This window comes from Chaetodon auriga, chromosome 14 (genome assembly GCF_051107435.1).
Source record: "Chaetodon auriga isolate fChaAug3 chromosome 14, fChaAug3.hap1, whole genome shotgun sequence".
Classification (NCBI taxonomy): domain Eukaryota; kingdom Metazoa; phylum Chordata; class Actinopteri; order Chaetodontiformes; family Chaetodontidae; genus Chaetodon; species Chaetodon auriga.
This window is the reverse complement of record NC_135087.1, coordinates 1510001-1530000: the sequence shown is the minus strand read 5'-3', so window position 1 is coordinate 1530000 and position 20000 is coordinate 1510001. Positions and strand designations below refer to the sequence as shown.

Sequence of the window (20000 nt, the reverse complement as noted above, 5' to 3'; positions counted from 1 at the left end):
TGTGTTTAAGATGCTGAACTGCTGCTGACTCTCAGACTGCACAGGTCAGCAGATGATGGTCTGTTGTGGGAGCAGAGTCAGTGACTGCTGAAGTGCCTTTTAGCACGCCGAGGTTTCTGAGCGGCTTCGGACCGGAGGCGACATGAAGCCCGTCGTTTCTGATGAGGAGAGGGAGGCGAGCAGGTGGTCACCAGGCAGCTGCTGAACCTGTGATTGGATGATTGGATCCAGTCCAGAACGTGTGACCTAAAACTGACTGACTTCCTTTAAGTCGTAAAAGTAGTGAAATTGTAATAATGTTCAGATTTGCCTCCAAGACAGGAAGTGAAATTGATTAATGGACGTCATCAATTCACTCATTCATGTCAAGGAAAAGCTTCAGTTTCCTTCTGTTACCGTGTTTCAGGCTTCACTGAGGTCAGTCTGCTCCTGGAGGCGCCATCTAGTGGCTGCAGGGGAAACTCATGTCAGCGCAGAGATCCAGTAAACAAATAACTTTATAACTTAGGTTGTTGTTTGGCGTTTACACACCTTTCAGTCACCTGATCACCTGCTGGTGGCAAAGGAAACCAGCTGATCCCTCAGAGCGAGGACGGACGTCAGCGAGAGCGACTGAACAGGCGTGAATTAAACTCATCTCAGGTTTTCATCAGCAGTGTTGGTGGATGAAGACAGCGTCTCCCATGATCCCTCGCTGCGTCATGATGTCATCCAGCTGCTTGTTATCATTGTTTTGATTGACAGCAGGTCAAAATATTGAAGAGAGAAACAAAAGCTTTTCAACAGGCAGATTTGACGTGTCGGAGCTTTGACTTTTCACGCAGCATCGTCATGTCGGACACGTTTCCCACTCGCTCGCCCGCAGTGAGGAAGCTGAGCGAGTTTGAGATGAAGATATCAGGCAGGCGGCAGCGGCGCCCGGCGCTGGGGGCAGGTGCTACCGCAGCGCCCATTAATACAGCTAATTAACACTAGCCACTGTTCTAATTAACACGCAAACTAATTAGGAAATAATTAACCAACATAAAAAAATCGGATCTTAATGACAAAGACTGAGAGACGAGGTCGAGGCGGCGGCGGCGCGTACAGAAAGACTGGGCCTCATGGAGGGGAGCGCAGGGGATTGTGGGAGTCTGAGAAGGAGGTGATGGCGTGGATCAGGGAGGGCCAATCAGCATCTTCACACAACAGTTAAAACTGGTGTGTGTGTGTGTGTGTGTGTGTGTGTGTGTGTACACACAGCTGCTCTTCAGGAGAATTTCTTCCAACTTCTGAATCTGCTTCTTCCCCCCGCTGCAGTTTCTGTCTCATTTTATTCTTGCTTTCTGAAACAAAATGAACAAGAGGATGGAGGAAGAGGAGGAGGAGGAGGAGAAGGGGGAGGAGGAGGAGAAGGGGGAGAAGGGGAAGGAGATTAGGAAAGGTCAGAAAGAGGAGGAGTGGAGGTGAGCTGAAGGTTTGTTTAGTTGATTTTAGCTTCAGATGAAAGCTTCAGTGGAAACATCTGGACAACACAAGCAGCCCGCGGACAAGACACACACACACACACACACACACACACACACACACACACACACACACACACACACACACACACACACACACACACACACACGTACTCGTAGGTCTGTGTTGCAAATGTTCACATTCATATGAACAGCACATTTTGTGTTTGTAACCTGCTGCCTCTGTGCTGCTCACATCTGTTATGGTCTGATTGTCATAAACTGAAGAGGTTTTACAGGGTGTTTACGTGTGCGTGTGTGTGTGTGTGTGTGTGTGTGTGTGTGTGTGTGTGTGTGCTGCATGGCTCACAATTTTTTATTCCGTCCTCAAAGATGAAAGTGGAGCGTTCATTCAACTGCTTCACACAAATCAAACTGTATTACGGTATCGACAAGCGCAGTCGCAGGTGTGTGTGTGTGTGTGTGTGTGTGTGTGTGTGTGTGTGTGTGTGTGTGTGTTTGCTGGCAGCTGGATGCAGCCATCTCATATCCATTATTGATCCTATATCATTACCCACTGCTCCGCTCTATCAAGACAAAAACACCCTGTTATTGGAATATCTCACCTCCAGTATTGACCTGCGACACACACACACACACACACACACACACACACACACACATATCTAAAGAAATTAATATCAAATGTGGAGTCAGAAGACAAACCTCTCTGATGGCTCACTGATTAAAACAAGTTGCGGCTTGTCGTTAAATGTGCTGCACGTCATCAACGCAACACGTTAACACACTGAAGACACAAAGATGGAGGACCGCGGAGACGAAGACACGAGACAACGAGACGCAAAACGTCGTCCTTCAGACGATTGGTAAAATGACTGCATCCGGTTACCTGATCAGGTGGGACCTGCCTTCACCAGTGAAAGGCGGCACCATAACCTGAGCGTGGCTGCATGGTGGTTAACGGCGTGACGTCGCTTGCTGTGATTGGCTGAAGTGCCCTCTGGAGGTTAGAGCGTCTGCTGCACCATGTTGACATCACGACAGTCGGTCCAGCAGTGAGACACAGTGGTGTTGACCGACACAGACCGGCCTGGAAACAAAGCTCGTGGCAGCGATCGATAGGCCAGAGGTCAGTCACATGACTCCTGATGTTAAGGCGACACTGCAGGCGCCTCGCTGCTGCTCCGTGGGTGACGGACAGGAGGCAGAGACGTGAGGAGTGAACGTCCCTGTTTGTTCGCACAGTGTGTCTCCGTCACGTGATTGATCAGTCGATTGATTAGTGTGTCGACTTATTGGCTGATGGTTGTTTTTACTGAACGGTGCTGAGCAGACGGTGTGTTTTGGATGCTGCAGTGTGTCGACATGCTGCTGCTGCTGCTCAGCTCTCAGTCCTAACACTGCTGTTTGATTGGCAGTTATAGCCCCGGGAAAACCCCAGGAGACACACACACACTCAGACGCGCACACACACACACACACACACACACAAGCTCGTTCGGACATGTGTACACACCGAGGGGATCGAGACACATTTTCACAGCAGCAAATCAAGCAGCACGCTTGCCAGCAAACACACACACACACACACACACACACACACACACACACACATATATTTTTTAAACATGAAAACATGCATTGAACACACACACATGCGAACATATCAACACACCCACACACCTCAAGGGAGATGTGCTTGTAAGGGTTTCCAGGGATGCTGGGTAAATTGGCCCTGACATGTAAACAAAAACCCCCAAAATTACTTGATTCAGCACATAGAAGTGCAGCACACACACACACACACACACACACACACATGCACACAAGCAGATCTACAGAAAAAACAAACTGTTTGTGTGTGTGTGTGTGTGTGTGTGTGTGTGTGTGTGTGTGTCAGGGGAATTCTACATATTCATCAAATGAGGCAGATTCTTATTGATTCTTGTGTCTGTTAGCAGCATTAAAGACAAGACTGGAAACACTGAACTCAGCCTTATCTCACACACACACACACACACACACACACACAACTGTGTTTCCCTGTTTTATTCTCATCATCTGGGCGTGAAGCAGCACGACAGCAGCAGTCAGATGATCACAAATGTCAACGGCCGCCATGTTTGCTGTAGTGTTTCTGTGTGTTTGCTTCCTTTAGCGGCGCGCAGACGTCTGCGGAGACGTCCGTCCTCAGAGCGTCTTCACGCTGCGCTCTGCTCGGGATGCTCTGATTTTTGTGCCACATTTTATGGACATATTTCAACAACAGATGTCCAGTTAGCGTTCTGCCTCGCTTTGACTGCAGCAGGTTTCTGAGAGTCTGACAGCGGTGCTTTGAGCTAAATGCTAACACATCGAATTGACCATGTTAGCATGCGAAGATTTGCTATTTTGCACGAAATGCAGATAAACAAATATCGCTGAAGCTGAGGAGAATCAGTAGTTTGCAGGTACGATGTTTGGTCCTTGAACATCAGTGTCGTCCTGAAGACACGGCGTTAGCCTGGTTAAACGGCAGGAGAAGTGATTTCTGTGACTGAGTCCAATATAAAATGTGACGTTGATCAGGTTTTACTGTGATTCTGCTGAGATCAGCTGTTTTCTGTTGTGGTTATTTCCTCTGTAGTGCTCGTCGCCCTGTCACTTACGTTGCTCAAAGGGCGTGCCTTCCTGTCCAGTCGGCGTGCAGCAGGTTCAGCACCACGGACAGCTCACAAGTCTTTGGTTTGTGTGCGAGCGCTGCCATCGTCTCACCAGTTTTATTTCATTTTAGTTTGAATAATGACTAAACTGTTGCCATAAGTTACAGCCGAAAATGAGGAAAATAAGACACAGGATGTAAAAAACACAAATAAAGTAAACAAAAACAAGAACCATGTGACGTTTTCATTGGTCGTCACAAGTTAGCGCCGTGCTAACCAACGCCTCTGTCTTCAGCCTCTGTGCTGAGTTATGTTTCAGTGGCAGCTCAGGCTACACACACATTACACTGTGTGAGTGTGTGTGTATGTGTGTGTGTGTGTGTCAGACAATGAGTACACACACACACTCACAGACTCTCACACTAACAGATGGAGCCATGAGTCTAGTTTGAAGAGAAATAATTTCTGACAGAAATCCTTGAAGATCCTTCAGACTGGGAAGCAGCCCAACTCATCAGTGTGTGTGTGTGTGCGCGTGTGTGTGTGTGTGTGTGTGTGTGTGTGTGTGTGTGTGTGTGTTTTAAACAGACACTGTGTTCCAGTTTTGTGTCCTCAAGGCGTCCAGGAGAAATTGCTTCACTTTGTGTGTGTGTGTGTGTGTGTGTGTGTGTGTGTGTGTGTGTGTGTGTGTGTGTGTTTCATTATGGCTTTAGTCAGCTGTTAGGTATGAAAAAGCCAATTACAACCATAAGATTGCGTTCGCTTGCTTGCTGCAAACTTGGGAAACGATGAACTGAATAAATAACTGACTGAGTTACTGACCTTCGTCCTGACTGACTGAGGTCTTCTTCACTCAGCGACGACAAATTTACATTCGCTGTTTCAAACTCATGCCAACAAATAACTTTTTCTGCTCGTCCACGATTAAATAGAAATTCATAGTTTTCATATCAGAGGCTGCGATGAAGCGAGTGTCTCAGAGACGATACGTGTCGTCCATCATGAAGCAGGTTTAGTGACCGGCTGAGACGCTTTGGACTGAAACGTTCAGGTTAGATTGAGAATGAAGCTTTGTTGTCTTCACCTGCGGAGACATCAGGTCCACCTGTCTTTTACAAATATGAGAGATTTAACAGATTAAACTAAATTCAGACTTCTGGAGAGAAACTTCACTGGTTAGATTCCCTTAAAGGATGAACAAGGTGGCGAGGGTTAAACCCACCCGCGTGATTGGCTGTCCCTCTTTGAGCACACGTGTGATTAATCATCTGATCACCTGGCGGCGGCTCACAAAGGTCACTCCCTCCTTACAGTAAGCAGGAGCGCGTCTGATGAATGTGTCCTCCCGCTTTAACTCTGACTTTCTTTTACCTCTAAATTAGAGGTTTTTTAAATGTAATTCTGCACCCAGAGTCAGAGTTATCAGCCGCGTGAAGGAACAATTTAGCAAAGAAAAGAACAATCTGACCAGCTAATGAACAACTTGACTGATTTACTGACTCACTGACGGACTAACCAGCCAGCAAACAGCCCGCAAACGCGACCAGGAGAGAAGCAGCGAGCAGTAATGAAGGAAAGTGGAGAGACGTTTAGACAAAGTGAGGAGAAATTTCTCTGAGAGCTTCCAGTTAGCTTCATTTCTGTAATAGCAGCACACACGCAAACAAAACATCCCCTCAGTCACACACACCTGAGCACACACACGCAGGCGGCGCCGGTGATTGTGTGTTGCCTGTTTGTTTATTAGCTCTCTGATTGAGCGGCTCTGCCTTCCACAGATTGGATGACCTTTCCAGATCCTTCCGCCGAGTCCGCTAAGTAGATCGGACGGCGAACGCGACGCGACGACACTTTATTCAGATTGTTACCAAATGAGGAAAAGGCAGGCGTGTGTGTGTGTGTGTGTCTGTGTGTGTGTGTGTCTGTGTGTCTGTGTGTGTGTCGCTGTTTGTACACTCTCACTCTGCCTTCATTGGTTCAATTGAAGCCTCATCTCCATATAGTTTGTATGCAATTACATCTGAGCGGCGCGCTGAGTGCCTCTATATGATTGTCTGGATACTGAGTGCAACTAGCTGTGTGTGTGTGTGTGTGTGTGTGTGTGTGTGTGTGTGTGTGTGTGTGTGTGTGTGTGAAGGATAATTTGTGAGACTGCTCCATGTGTGAATATGTGTGTATATGTTTATTTTTGTGTGTGTTGAACAATTCAGGGTCGATATGTGTGCGTGTGGCTTTATGGGAGCATTTGTGCAGGCTTGTGTGTGTGTGTGTGTGTGTGTGTGTGTGTGTGTGTGTGTGTGTGTGAGAGTGTGTGAGAGTGTGTGAGAGGTAATTTGTGCGAGAGAAAAGCAATTCATGCTAAATGTGCGTGTGTGGTTTTATGGGTAATTTGTGTTCGAGGCATGTGTGTGTGTGAGAGAAATCAGAAGTGGGATATACATTGATATGCATACACATGTACATATGGATGTATCACTGTGTGTGTGTGTGTGTGTCTGTGTGTGTGTGTGTGTGCGCGCCAGCCGAGATGAGGGTGCAGGATAAGTGTGGAGTGTGTTTCTAGTGGCTCAATGGCCGCTCGCGGGGCTTTAAAGGGCACGTCCGTCAAAATATGGCACAGCCGAATCTCATTCATCTGCAATAAACAGCTAATCATACTCAGAGGACACGATCCCAGTGACACTCACACACACACACACACACACACACACACACACACACACACACACACACACACACACCTGATTCTGCTCATCTGCTGTAACACATTTTCATGTTTGAAGGGTAGTTTTCAGTTCAAAGTGCATCAACTTTTAGGTTCACACGTTCTATAAAAAAGCTAAAATGGTTCATTGGGAGCTTCAGGCGCCCCCTACAGGCCGCCCTGTTCATCACATCTCACTAAGTTTAACGAGAAGATAGCTACCGCCTTCGCAGCGTCCGTGACTCGGTTCGTCCTCTCGCCGTCATGAACATCCTCAGTGTGTCGTGTGTTTGACGCCTGTGTGCCCTGCTCTGTGTCTTCCAGGCTGAGCTGATCTCCAGTCAGTGTGAGGCCCAGCGAGCCGCCCTGGAGCAGATGGCCGTCAAACTGAGCAGCCTGCAGTACCCCCCGCCCGCCAGCAGGAGGCTCTACAGCCAGCTGGCCAGGAACAACAGGTAAACACCGTGAAGGACGGAGCGTGTCATTATGGGCTGTCACAGCCGCCTTCTGGGTGTTTAAAACAGCCCTTTAAGGCCGGAGTGTGTCACATGACTGTGCAGTACCAAACATGGCCGCTATGCCAGCTGTGAAATATGGCGGCCTGAGTGGGAGGCTGATGGTTGGATCTGTAGCCGTTCCCTCATGTTCAGCACTGAGGTGTCTGAGAGGCCTGAGTCCAGACCGCCGCTGTGATCTGCAGCGCTCACCTGCCTCCAGGTGTGAATGTGCTGAACCGTACAGGTGTGAACACGCGTTGACTGCGTCTCATCGTGCGTTCACGTCAGGTGGCTCGGTCAGAAGTCCCTGTGAGTTATCAAACGGAAAGAACAGAATAGACGAACAGTAGAAGAAGAAAACAAGACCGAGCCACGACGGCTCAGCACCATGTGACACACACAGCTGAGTGCAGCCACGCACACACAGCGCTGGAGTGTTAACAGCAGTAATCTGGTGTGGCCAGGCTCGGCTCGGCGAGCGGCGTCTTTGGTCACGCTGCCTGTCGGCGATTCATCCGCGGCTTTGAGGAGGCTCCCTCCGCGGTTATCGCTCACACGCAGGGCACACACACACACACACACACACACACACACAGCGTTGTGTGTATGCAAATGAAAAATGAAGCTTACATCGCTCACTCTCAGTCTGTAGCATGTTTTGTTCTGCAGACTTTGTTGGTGTTGTCAGCTCGTCGTCACAGTGACTTTCATGAAGGATGCAGTGTGTGCAAGCGCTCACACACACACACACAAACACACACGCTCACACACACATAAAGAAAACACTCATTTATTTGTGTTTTCAGTCCTCTGTGGCTGCAGTGTAATGTTTCACTAATTTACATTGGATGTGTTGGACACTAATTGGTTATTCATATATTAGCTGCTCTTCAGATTTACATTTGTGTGTGTGTGTGTGTGTGTGTGTGTGTGTGTGTGTGTCCAGTGCAGCGGTGTGTGGGATGAGTTCCGTATTAATTGGATGTTGCATGTTTTTTTTGTTTTTTTTTGCTCTGAGTTCAGCTCAGTTGAGATTTTTGGTTTTGCTTCACTTGTGAAGAAAATGAAGGTCAGACTGAATTATTTACTGATCTCACGCAAAACATCTCAATCCTAAAAGACTGCAGAAGAAATTTCGTAAAACAATTTAAAAAAAACGCTGCTTTTTAAATGTATATATCACTAAAAAGCCCAATAAATGGCCACCTGCTGTGAACTGAACGTCTGCTCATTATTTCTATTAATCAGTCGTTAAATTAGACAGAAAATGAATGAGGTTTGGTTGAAGAAGAAAACATTATTTCTACATCAGTGAATCGTGTCGTTGTTCTTGTTGATCAATGGTTCAAACAGTTTTTCTCAAATAAAAATGATCCAAACTGACAGTTTTGGGCTGTAAAAAACATTAATGGACGTTTCGTTGTTTGTTTGTTTGTTTGTTTGTTTGTTTGTTTGTTTGACATCAAGACTCAACAAACATCCACGATGTGTCAAACTGACCTGAGGAGCAGCTTGATGTGCAATCTTAATAAACATTAATTCATTAATTTATCCACTCATTCATAGGACCTTTGAATAATTTCTGTTATTTAAATAAATCTATCCTAACTCATTCATTCACTCATTCATTCATTCATTTTCATTTGCATTTTCATTTCAAATTTTTTTTAAGACAAAATAGTGAGTAAATGAATGTGTTAATGATGGAGTGATTGAATCATCTTTTTTAAATTATTGAGAGATTTAAAGATTGGCTGTGTGATTGACTGGATGAATTAATTAATAAAATAATAAATAAAAAATGAATTCATGAGTGAATAAATTACTGTCTGAGTGAGTGACTGGATGAATAAATCGGTAAATTAATGAAAGAGGGTGTAAATGACTTCATAAAATGATAAAATGAATGATTAAATGAACTCATGAGTTAGGATATTAGGGAATGAATGAATGAATGAGTAAATAAGAGCAGCTAACAAAGTGAGTGAGTGAGTGAATGGGGTAGATGAATGAATGAGTCAAATTGCGCCAACTCTGCAACAGTTTGGGTTTGAATGTCTGCAGGGTGAATACGTCAGAGTGGATGGGTGAGCGAGTGAATGGATGGATGAGTGGGTGAACGTCAGCAGGAGCCGCTGTGCTCCTGCTCTCGCTCGTCTGCTTTCAGTGTCTCTGCAGGATGAATCCATTAAATACGACGAGCGTCGGTGAATCACCTCATAAATCCAACAGAGTCTGTGACTGAAAGGTGACGGCTGCCGATATGACTCATTCAACCTTTCACTCTGTCATTTCATCCCCCTCTCCTGTCCTCCCTCCTTCACTCCTTCCTTTCCCCCTCTTCCTCGTCATCCTCACAGTCCTTCCTCACTTCCACTTTCCTTTTCTCTTTATTTGTTTTCTGTATTTCCTTCTGTCTCTTACTTCCCTTTTCTTTGTCTTCTCTCCCTTTTCCTTCGTTTGTCTCCTTTCTCCCCCATCTTCCTCCCCTCTTTTCTCTTGACTTTGAACTTTCTTCCCCCCTTTCCTCTTCATTCCTTCCTCCTCTCTCTTCTCCTGTTTCCCCCATGCTCTCCTTTCTCCACCCTTCTCGTCTTCCCTCTCCCTTTCCGTCTCTCCCTCCCCTCCTCTTCCTCCCGCTCTTCGTCCCGCTGCATGGTGGATGATGAATTAGAGACAGCGGTTACAGCTGCTATCGTTGTTGCAGCAGCAGGCAGCGGAGAGAGAAAGCGGAGGATGATGGCAAATCCATCCATTTAAGCCTGACTGGAGAGACGCTGCATGTGTTTCAACCAGCAGCTCACACTGAGCGCCACGACGCCCCAAACACTCCTGAAATGTGTGCGCCTTAAAGGAGGTGACGCACTAATGAGCACATGAGTAGATTCTGCTCGCTGTGATGGAAGCTCCTCAGTGATTGGCTGGTCTGTCAGTTTCCTTTAACCTCCTCTGTCGGAGCGTAAACTTAAATAAACTGTGTGAACTTACAGTCTTTGCTAAGCAACTGTTAGCAACCTGGTTAGCTTTGGGAACTGACACAGTGCAGAGGGAATAAATGCTGTGACTGACTGTGTTAGCTCCGCTGGTTAGCATGTTAGCTCAGAGTACAGTCACCAAATTTCTAGAACTAAATATTTCCAGACATGGATTAACTTCGCTGTTCTGAAATAACAGGAATGTTTTAAATCCTTTTTCCGTTGGTTTAACTTCTCCTCGTGCTGCAGTGATATCACGCGTCCTCCAGGCGGTGTCAGTGCGCTGTGACCTCACTGTCAGGTGTGCCTGCGACAGACCACACCTGGAAGCAGAATCCAAGCTGACGATGTTGACGTCACACAAACAATCGATTTAATTCCTCTTTGAGTGATTAAATCTGAGTTTCCTCTCAGCGAAATGTCTCTTAACGACTGTAGACGTCAGTCCGTTGTTTCCGTATTTACATCCTCACATGTTCACGTGATCCCTGCTACGCTTTTTTGTTTCCAGTGTCGACTGGAACTGTGACGAGTTAGAAATGAATAATAGATTCCCGTAATTTGAATTTCCTCAAGTGACTAAATGTCAGGTCGGCTCTCCGTGACGCTCCCACGCGCTCCGTCAGCGCCGCGTGACAGAAAGCCAACCTGACACTTCAAACGCTCTGTAACTGTCCCGGTGTCGAACGCAGCCCCGCAGCGCCGCCACGTCGCTCCTTCCTCTCCGATTTGTCTGTTTCCTCGTCTTCCTCCCCCCGAGAGATCCTGTTTTACAAAGCGTTTAGTTAACATTAGTGTGAGAACAAGACGGAAAGGGGGGAGAGGAGGGCGGGGTGGGGGGGGCGGAAAAACGACAAATGACAAGAGAAAACAATCTGTGCGAGTGTTGTATCTGCTTCATCTGTCTGAGTCAGTAAAGGGCCGCTCGGCTCGCCGCATAATGAGGAACGCCGCCTCGAGGGAAGGAGGCAGCGCTCGCTTCCTTCGCTTTCTTCTTCTCTGTTTTTATTTTAGTGAGAGTCACTCACACTGGAGGACAAGGGAGAGGGGAGGGAAAGAGGGAGGAGAGGAGCAGGACTCTGAAGAGGAGATGATGAGGAGGAGGGAAGTTGGAAGAGATGGTTCAGTCGAAGTGAGGAGGAAGATTTTAAGGTTAAAGGTTAAAGGTGAGGATAGTTTTAGGGTGAAGGTGAGGACCTAGAGAATTATGGGTAATATATGAAGACGCGTAGGGACAGAAACATGTTTGTGTTCAGAAGATTCATTCATGAATGAAACAGGAAGAGATGGAGGTGGTGTGTGTGTGTGTGTGTGTGTGTGTGTGTGTGTGTGTGTGTGTCAGGGTGTCATACTCATGTTGTCGGGAGTCTGTGTACACATTGACATCGTGGGGACTCTTTTCTTCTTTTTGGGGATTTGTCTTCTTCGTGGGGACTCGTCTTCTTTGTGGGGACTCGTCCTCTTTTTGGGGACTCGTCTTCTTTGTGGGGACTCGTCCTCTTTTTGGGGACTCGTCTTCTTTGTGGGGACTCGTCTTCTTTGTGGGGACTCGTCTTCTTTGTGGGTCCTCGTCCTCTTTTTGGGGACTCGTCTTTTTTTTTGGGGACTCGTCCTCTTTTTGGGGACTCGTCTTCTTTGTGGGGACTCGGCACAGCCTCCATCAGGAGAATCGTTACATTTTAAGGATTAATTTCAGGTTAAGGGTTTGGTTTAAGTTAAGGTTAAAGTAAGTCTTCAGGAAATTAACGTGTGTGTAGTGTCCCCAAAAGTGCTAGAAACACGACTGTGTGTGTGCATGCGTGTGCGTGTGTGTGTGTGTGTGTTGTCGTGGAAACACCATGGGCCTGACAGAGCTGTCAAACTGTCGGCGGCGGCGAGCGGAGAAATCCAAACAATTTCACTGCTAATGTTGAGAAACATGTTGGCGATCCCCGCCGAGACCGAAAACCAGCGCATATATAAATAATAAACACACACACACACACACACACACACACACACACACCTTAACAAAACGGCTGACAGTAATGTGTGTGTTTGAGCAATCGGCCCCTGTTCCAGCAGCATAAATATTTGATGTGATCCTGTGTCGAGGAGGAGGAGGTGAGAGGACGGGGAGGAGGGGGAGGAGGGGGAGAGAGGAGGCTGGAGGAGAGATGTTGAGGGAAAGTGATGGAAAGAAGAGGAGGAGGAGAAGGAGGAAAAATTAGAGGAGGTGAACAAAGAGTGTGGACAGTAAGAGAGGAGGTGGAAGGGAGGAGGAGGAGGGAGGGTGTGAGATGAAGCAGATAGAGGAAGAAGGAGGGAGGAGGAGGGAGGAGGAGGTGGAGGAGAGGTGAAAGTGGGTCTCTTCCAAGTCCACGTCCAAGCCGGGACGCTCGCAGTGGAAATGAGCTTTAATGAATTCAGCAGCTGGACAGCCGCTGACCCTGTGGACAAACTGTCGTCCTCCTTGAGTGTGGACGGATGAGTCCGTCCGTCCACACCACCACGTCAGATCGTGACCAGTCAGCCCGTCTCTACTCGCGTCCTCCATTCTCCATTCTGGTCCTCGTGTCCTGGACGTTTGTAAATATGGTCTGATTATGGACCCTGTTTTCACATGTTTTTGTGTCCGAGTGACGAGTCGAGACAACAGTTTCTGGAGTCTGTCAGTGTTGAATGAGATTCGTCAGATCCCTCTGATCTGTGACGCCTCTCAGCGTACGTGGTGTTTGTTTTTGCCTCTGACAGGTTCAGATTGTTATTGTTTGTGTCTGACAGCATCGCGGAAAGGATCCCTGCAGAGATACACTGTGGTTGAAGAGTCAGATCCTTTTAGCCGTTCTGTCCCCAAAGCCACCAGACTCCATTCACAAAAACAGTGATTTTATCATCGTAAAATAAACTTCATTCAAACTCATCAAAACTTTCTCGCTTGGTCTTTCCGCTGTCCAACAGTCATCACCAGCACCGGTTTGGTTTAATTCACAGATGGAACATTTTCACGTCTAAACCTGGATTTCTTTTCATTTGACGTTTTGACTGCAGAGACTCGAACATGTCGGACAGATTTCTGTCAGTGCTGCTGTTTTTCCACACAGTCAAATATTAATTTTCACAATCGAACGTCTGGACTCCTGCAGTTACCTGAAAAGAAGAGCAGCCAGACTGAAAACAGCATTTGTCTGGACACAAACACCAAAGAAGACGAATAAAGCAGAGACAGATTTACCGTTAAAACTCTAAATGACACCAAAACTGTCCAATCGGTGAGTCTCCTGTCAATACACTTCGTTTTAAGCCTCTTGGTTCTTTTGAGAAAATCCAGAATGAACAAAAAACTGGAACCATCTGTTTGAAAAACCAAAACCATCTCCTGAATCCGAACCGAACCGCGTCTCCGTCTTCGTCTCCGTCTCCGTCTCCGTCTCCTCCTGACATTTAGTTTTCCACACAGCTGAACAACCTGCAGCTCTGCTCTCAGTCAGCTGACTCGTGTTCTGTGACGTCCTGTTTGTCTCCGTCTCATTTTCAACTGCGTTCGTTATCAACATAACGAGATGCACGTGTCTCACGGCCGCGGGACAAACGAATATTACAACAACACAAGAAACAATAACAGGAAGTGGAACATGTGGGAAACACGGTGTGAATGACAGAAAAGAGAGAAACGAGTTAGAGCAGTAATTCAACTCCATCGTGTCTCTTTCTCCTCAGTCTGCAGGAGTTTGAGGCCGAGTACCAGGAGCTCTGGGATTGGCTGATGGACATGGACGCCATGGTAACGGACAGTCACCAGCTGATGATGTCGGAGGAGCAGAGACATCACCTCTTCAAGGTAAGACGAGCTCTGCTGTCCGTCTGTGTGGGACTCGCAGACGTCTGTCTTTGCACACGGTGACTTCAGGGTTCTCCTCTCGTGGCTGATGCCTCTAAATGTCAGAAGGCTGAATCCAAATATCTGTGACAGCGCTGTGGTTCAGGTCTGGTTAGATTCAGGAAACGGTCGTGGTTCGGCTTCAAACGCTCAGACATGTTGCCACGAACACGGCTGGAGAATGACGGTTTAATGGTGAGACACGCGGCTCCATCGGTCTTCTGCTGATTGGCAGCCGTCTCACGTACAAATTTAACATCTCTGCGGTTGCAGAAACACACAGTGGCGACATTTTACCTGCCGGCTGGGCTGAAACCTTCTGACTGTCCTCAAACCATGAAGGTTTCCACTGTATGCCCAGAAACGACTTTTCGTTAACTCCTCAGGCTGTGATAGCGGTGCAGTTAACTGTGTGTGTAGGAAGATCCTCGCTCTTCATCCTGCCTGCAAAGCTCTGATTGGCTGATTGTTTGGGGAAACAGCCGTCGATGAGCACAGTTGGAGTTACGCGTCATCGCGTGTGCAGCCGCCGTGCTTCATCACAGCGCGTCCTGTTTCTGCGCTGTGACGCATGTCGACGCTGCAGCTTCATCACAAACTCTTCGTCTGAGCGGCGTCCTGTGAGAGCGACAGGTGTCACGTTCAGGGACGGCGAGGACGTCTGCCGATCAGCTGATCAAAACGTCAAAACATGTCCAAACACAGAGGGAGCTACCGCAAATGATGCCCCCCCACACTTCACTCCTCCCTCCACCTCACCATCCCCTTTTCCAGCCAGACACACACACACACACACACACACACACACACACACACACACACCCTGTCTTCATCCTTACCAAGGAGAATGGGATTACAAGGCATAGCCTCCCTCATAACCATATCATAGAGAAGAGTGTGTGTGTGTGTGTGTGTGTGTGTGTGTGTGTGTGTGTGTGTGTGTGTGTGTGTGTAATGACTTCACTGCAGCCAAATGAGACAGAGGAACAGCATGTGTTACGATTAGAGATCTGAGTCATCCTCTTCTGTCCTTCACACATGTACACACACACACACACACACGCACACACACACAGATAGAGGAATCAAAGGCAGACAGTAAAATATATGTATTTGTTGCTGCACAGCTTCTACACTCCAGAAAATGGCATTTTAAAAAGCATTTCATATTTTATCAGAATGCCGTAATCAGCCTGCTGAGCGCTGATTCCACACGAGTCCGATGCAAATTAACTCGTTTGACGAATTTAAAGTTCTGATTTAACTTTAAACGCAATGTCAGACAAAGACAGAACTTCCTGTCACAGTTAGCGTCGCACTGTCCGAAGCTTCTGCAGGCTGTACGTGTACTTTGTGTGCATGATGTGTTTCCAACAGCTCTGATATCTTCATGCTGACCTCATGGACGGAGCTCCAGTGATGTGTCACCAAACCCGCGGCACAGCGGCTGCAGAGTTAATAAAATCCTAAAACAATAATTCAGCTAATTAAAAGCACACAGCTCCAGTTCTCCCTGTTAACAAACCAGTATAAATATTTAACGAGGTAAAAGAGATTTTTTTGGTTGAGTGGTTGAACGGTAAACAAACAGAGGAAGTCAGCTTAACTGTGTTTCTGGCTTCATGCTAATGTTAGCATGCTAACATACGGCTGTTAGCACCACGGTCGTCAGGACTTGTCCTCTGGGGACCATCTGTAAAAAATGTCTCCATCTCGGTTCATCTTGTCCAGATGTTTCTGACCGACCTTCAGCAGAGACGCACTGCGACTGCGAGCACGCCGGAGCGTGAAAACAGTCAACGTTTAACGTGTGTGTTAAAGCCCGACGTGTGTGTGTTAAAGCCCAGCATGTGTGTAAAGACAGAAAGACACACTGTGGCTCAGAAAAACACACATGTATTCACACACGTTCACACACACACATACACACACACACACACACACACACACACACACACACACACACACACACACACAGCGGTTGTTTCAGTGGTCGAACCGCTGACATCTCATTCCCTCCTTACCCAGAAGGCACTGCTGCCAAGCGCCACACACACATAACTTTGTGTTGTTTTCCGTCTTTCTGTGCTCGTCCAAACTTTTCTTTTTTTCCGGCGTGTGCAGACATGATTTATTTAGTGGCCGATGAGACCCACCTGGCCTGCGAATTATTGATAAGTGTAAAGATGAACCTAATTTCTCCATAGGAGTCGCTCTTAAATATTCATCCCCGTATGAATATTCATGACGGCGATGATGCATGCATGAATTTTAGATGACTCTGGAATCGCTGGGCATTCTTCTTCTTCTTCTCTCTGTCTTTCTCCTTCTCTCTCTCTCTCCCTTTTTTTTTTGATGTGTCAACTCTGCTGTTAAAATATTGATGTGGAGCTCGACAGCGTCTCCTCGCCCGGTCCAAGGTCGCTTTCTCGTACTGTCTCTCCCTCCTCAGACAGGCCTGTATACTGTAAGCTGCTCATATGAGCCTATTTTTATCTTTACATCGCTCACTTTTCACTTTTCTGTTCGCTCTGTTTCTTTTCTTTTTACGTTGTTTCTCATCAATTCTTCTCATCCTTTACTCAAAAACCCTGAAACAAACAGCTGATGTCAATATAAATTCACAGATTTACAAATAAATCTTTCATTTATCAGCGTTTTCGGGTTTCATCCAAACATTTTGAACGTCCCGTTTCGCTGCGATCTTTCCAAACATTCCTCACATAAACATCTCATTTTGTCACGTTTCACTTCATCCAATCAGGAATCGATCAGACACGAGAAATCAACAGTCACTGATCAGAAGACGATCGTGAGCTGCAGCTTTACACGCGTTCTTCACCGCTGCTTCGTCACAGAAATAACCTGAAACCAGGCGGATTCTTCAGCCGCGTCTCCTCGTCTTCATCGGTGATGGAGCTGACTCGGGTGACGTCACATGAGTCACATGATGATGACGGTCTTTAGCGTCGGATTCAGGCAGGTTGAAGCTTTGGAAGAAGCTCTGAATGAACCTTGAGATAAGATTAATTTGTCAAACATCAGTATTCAGAGTTTCTGCCTTGCGAGCACAATTCTGCGTTTTTATACTTCCAGAAACTACGAACAAATACTCTGATATGGTACTTTTATTCGTTTCATCTGTCTGAACTTTATTTTTGAGCAGTTTATTCAAACTCTTTAACGTCTTATTAACTTATTCAACAGTTACTTCATTGTGTGTGTGTGTGTGTGTGTGTGTGTGGGCGTGTGCGTGTGTGTGTGTGTGTGTTTGTGTTTGTGTGTGTAGCCAGCGTGTTCCTTACATTGTGGGGACTTAAATCTGTTCACACGGTCACGTTGTGGGGACTCTCTGTACTTATGGGGACCAAATGCAGGTCCCCACAGCGTAGATCATTAAGGTTCGGGTGAGTGTCCACGAATGAATGTAAGTCTATGTAATGTCCCCAGAAGTGATGGAAACACGTGTGTGTGCGTGTGTGTGTGTGTGTGTGTGTGTGTGTGTGTGTGTGTGTGTGTGTCTAAACCCCCTGTTTTTCGGTGTTTTTCCCTCCATGTGACCGTTAAAGACCCTCGCTGTGCTCTGCTAAAATGCTGGGGGGACTCGACCCTGTAACCATAGCAACGCCAGGGCCCAACAAAAGTTGTTCTTTTTGGAGGTGTGTGTGTGTGTGTGTGTGTGTGTGTGTGTTTGTCTGTGTTTGGTGTGCAATTTAGAAAGAGTGTGAAGAGAGAGTGTCTGTGTGCGCCTTCGCCTGTGTATTTTTGTGTTTCTTTTTCTGTGTGTGTGTGTGTGTGTGTGTGTGTGTGTGTGCGCGTGCGTGCGTGTGTGTGTGTGTGTGTGTGTGTGTGTGTGTGTGTGTGTGTGTCCTCCGGAAAAGGAAAGCTGGGCTGACAGTTGTTTCTGCGGGCAGGCTTGGCAGGCCGAGGCTCTACTGTTTATTGTGATGTTAGATGGAGGCACTTATCAACCTTGGAAAGGAGGGAGGAGGAAGGAGAGGAGTGTGTGTGTGTGTGTGTGTGTGTGTGTGTGTGTGTGTGTGTGTGTGTGTGTGTGTGTGTGTGTCCTGATACAGACGTGTGTGTGTGTGTGTGTGTGTGTGTGTGTGTGTGTGTCCCGATACAGACGTGTGTGTGTGCGTGTGTGTCACTTCTTCTGTCCTGATACTTTCACCTGTTGCTCGTATCTGGATGCGTCGTTGGGAAAATGACCTGCAGGACGCTCAGCTTGCTCTCCTGTCAGAGGAGGTGTGTCCAGGTGTTGGTGGTCGCTTTCATTAAGGTTAAGGTTCGTTAAGGCTGAACCGGCTTCTGGTTCTGCTGTGGACCAGGTGAGTTCCGCCCCCGAAGTGGCCTTTAAGGGATCCGGTGACTCAGCAGCCAAGCAGAGACAATGAAAACAGGTTGAAGTGAGAAATATTTTTAGTGTTTACATCGACAGCAGAGCTCTGCTCCCTGAAGAAACTCATCAAAGCTCCTTGCACAGGTGTGAACTCCTCACCTTCAGTCAGACGTAGGTCACCTGCGAGGTTCACGTTGATCCCAGGAGGAACTTCTTGTGGTCGGGGGGGGGGGGGGCAGGGGAATGTCAGTTCTGTGGTTCAATGAGTGTAACATCAGTTCATAAAGTTCATTGTGTTATAAGAGCAGCGAGCTGTTTGGAGAAGACTCGTATTCATCGTGTCCTCTAGTACCACAATACCTCTGAAGTACAGTATCACAGTATCACAGTACCACAATACCTCTGAAGTACAGTATCACAGTATCACAGTACCACAATACCTCTGAAGTACAGTACCACACTACCACAGAAGTACAGTATCACAGTACCACAATACCACAGAAGTACAGTATCACAGTATCACAGTACCACAATACCTCTGAAGTACAGTACCACACTACCACAGAAGTACAGTATCACAGTACCACAGTACCACACTACCACAGAAGTACAGTACCACAGTACCACACTACCACAGAAGTACAGTATCACAGTACCACAGTACCACACTACCACAGAAGTACAGTATCACAGTACCACAATACCTCTGAAGTACAGTACCACAGTACCACAGAAGTACAGTATCACAGTACCACAGTACCACAGAAGTACAGTATCACAGTACCACAGTACCACAGAAGTACAGTATCACAGTTCCACAGTACCACAGAAGTACAGTATCACAGTTCCAGAGTACCACAGTGTCACAGTGACTCTGACCCTGATTGGTCTCATTGATCACTGGACGTCTGCAGCACAGTCAGGCTGTTGACTTTCACGAGCATTTACCAGGCAGGACGAGTGTAATGGAAGCAGTGCATTGTGGGAAGTGTAGGATGCAGTGTTTTTGTTCTAAGAACCACAGTTTGACCTTCGTCAGTCTCTGCTGCCTCTTAAAGTCTGTCTCTAAAGCAGCGGAGCTCCTTTAATGGGTGGAGCTGTTTACTCTGACCTCATAACGGCTCCACGATGCGAAACGTCCGTTTGGGTTTCTAGTGGATTTTCTTGATTGTTTATGATGCTGGTTTTTATCCTGCTGAAGGAGGAAGACTGAGGCTGCTGTCTTCACCACCTGCCCACTGCAGACATGAAGCACATTAAGTCTGAGAACAGCACACCAAATACTCAGAGTACACCAGATACTCAGAGTACACCAGATACTCAGAGTACACCAGATACTCAGAGTACACCAGATAATCAGAGTACACCAGATACTCAGAGTACACCAGATACTCACAGTACACCAGATACTCAGAGTACACCAGATACTCACAGTACACCAGATACTCACCGTACACCAGATACTCAGAGTACACCAGATACTCAGAGTACACCAGATACTCAGAGTACACCAGA

At 47.0% G+C, this 20000-nt stretch overlaps 1 protein-coding gene across 5 annotated transcripts in view; it reads left to right on the top strand.

Moving 5' to 3' along the window:
* The window catches only part of akap6 (A kinase (PRKA) anchor protein 6), a 170799-nt gene that overhangs the window by 81106 nt on the left and 69693 nt on the right, over positions 1-20000 (top strand). For all 5 annotated transcript variants that reach the window (XM_076748701.1, XM_076748702.1, XM_076748698.1 and 2 more), the window contains exons 14-15: positions 7137-7267; positions 13984-14104. In XM_076748701.1, the coding sequence (XP_076604816.1) occupies positions 7137-7267; positions 13984-14104 (252 nt within the window). The remainder of the gene's footprint in view (positions 1-7136; positions 7268-13983; positions 14105-20000) is intronic.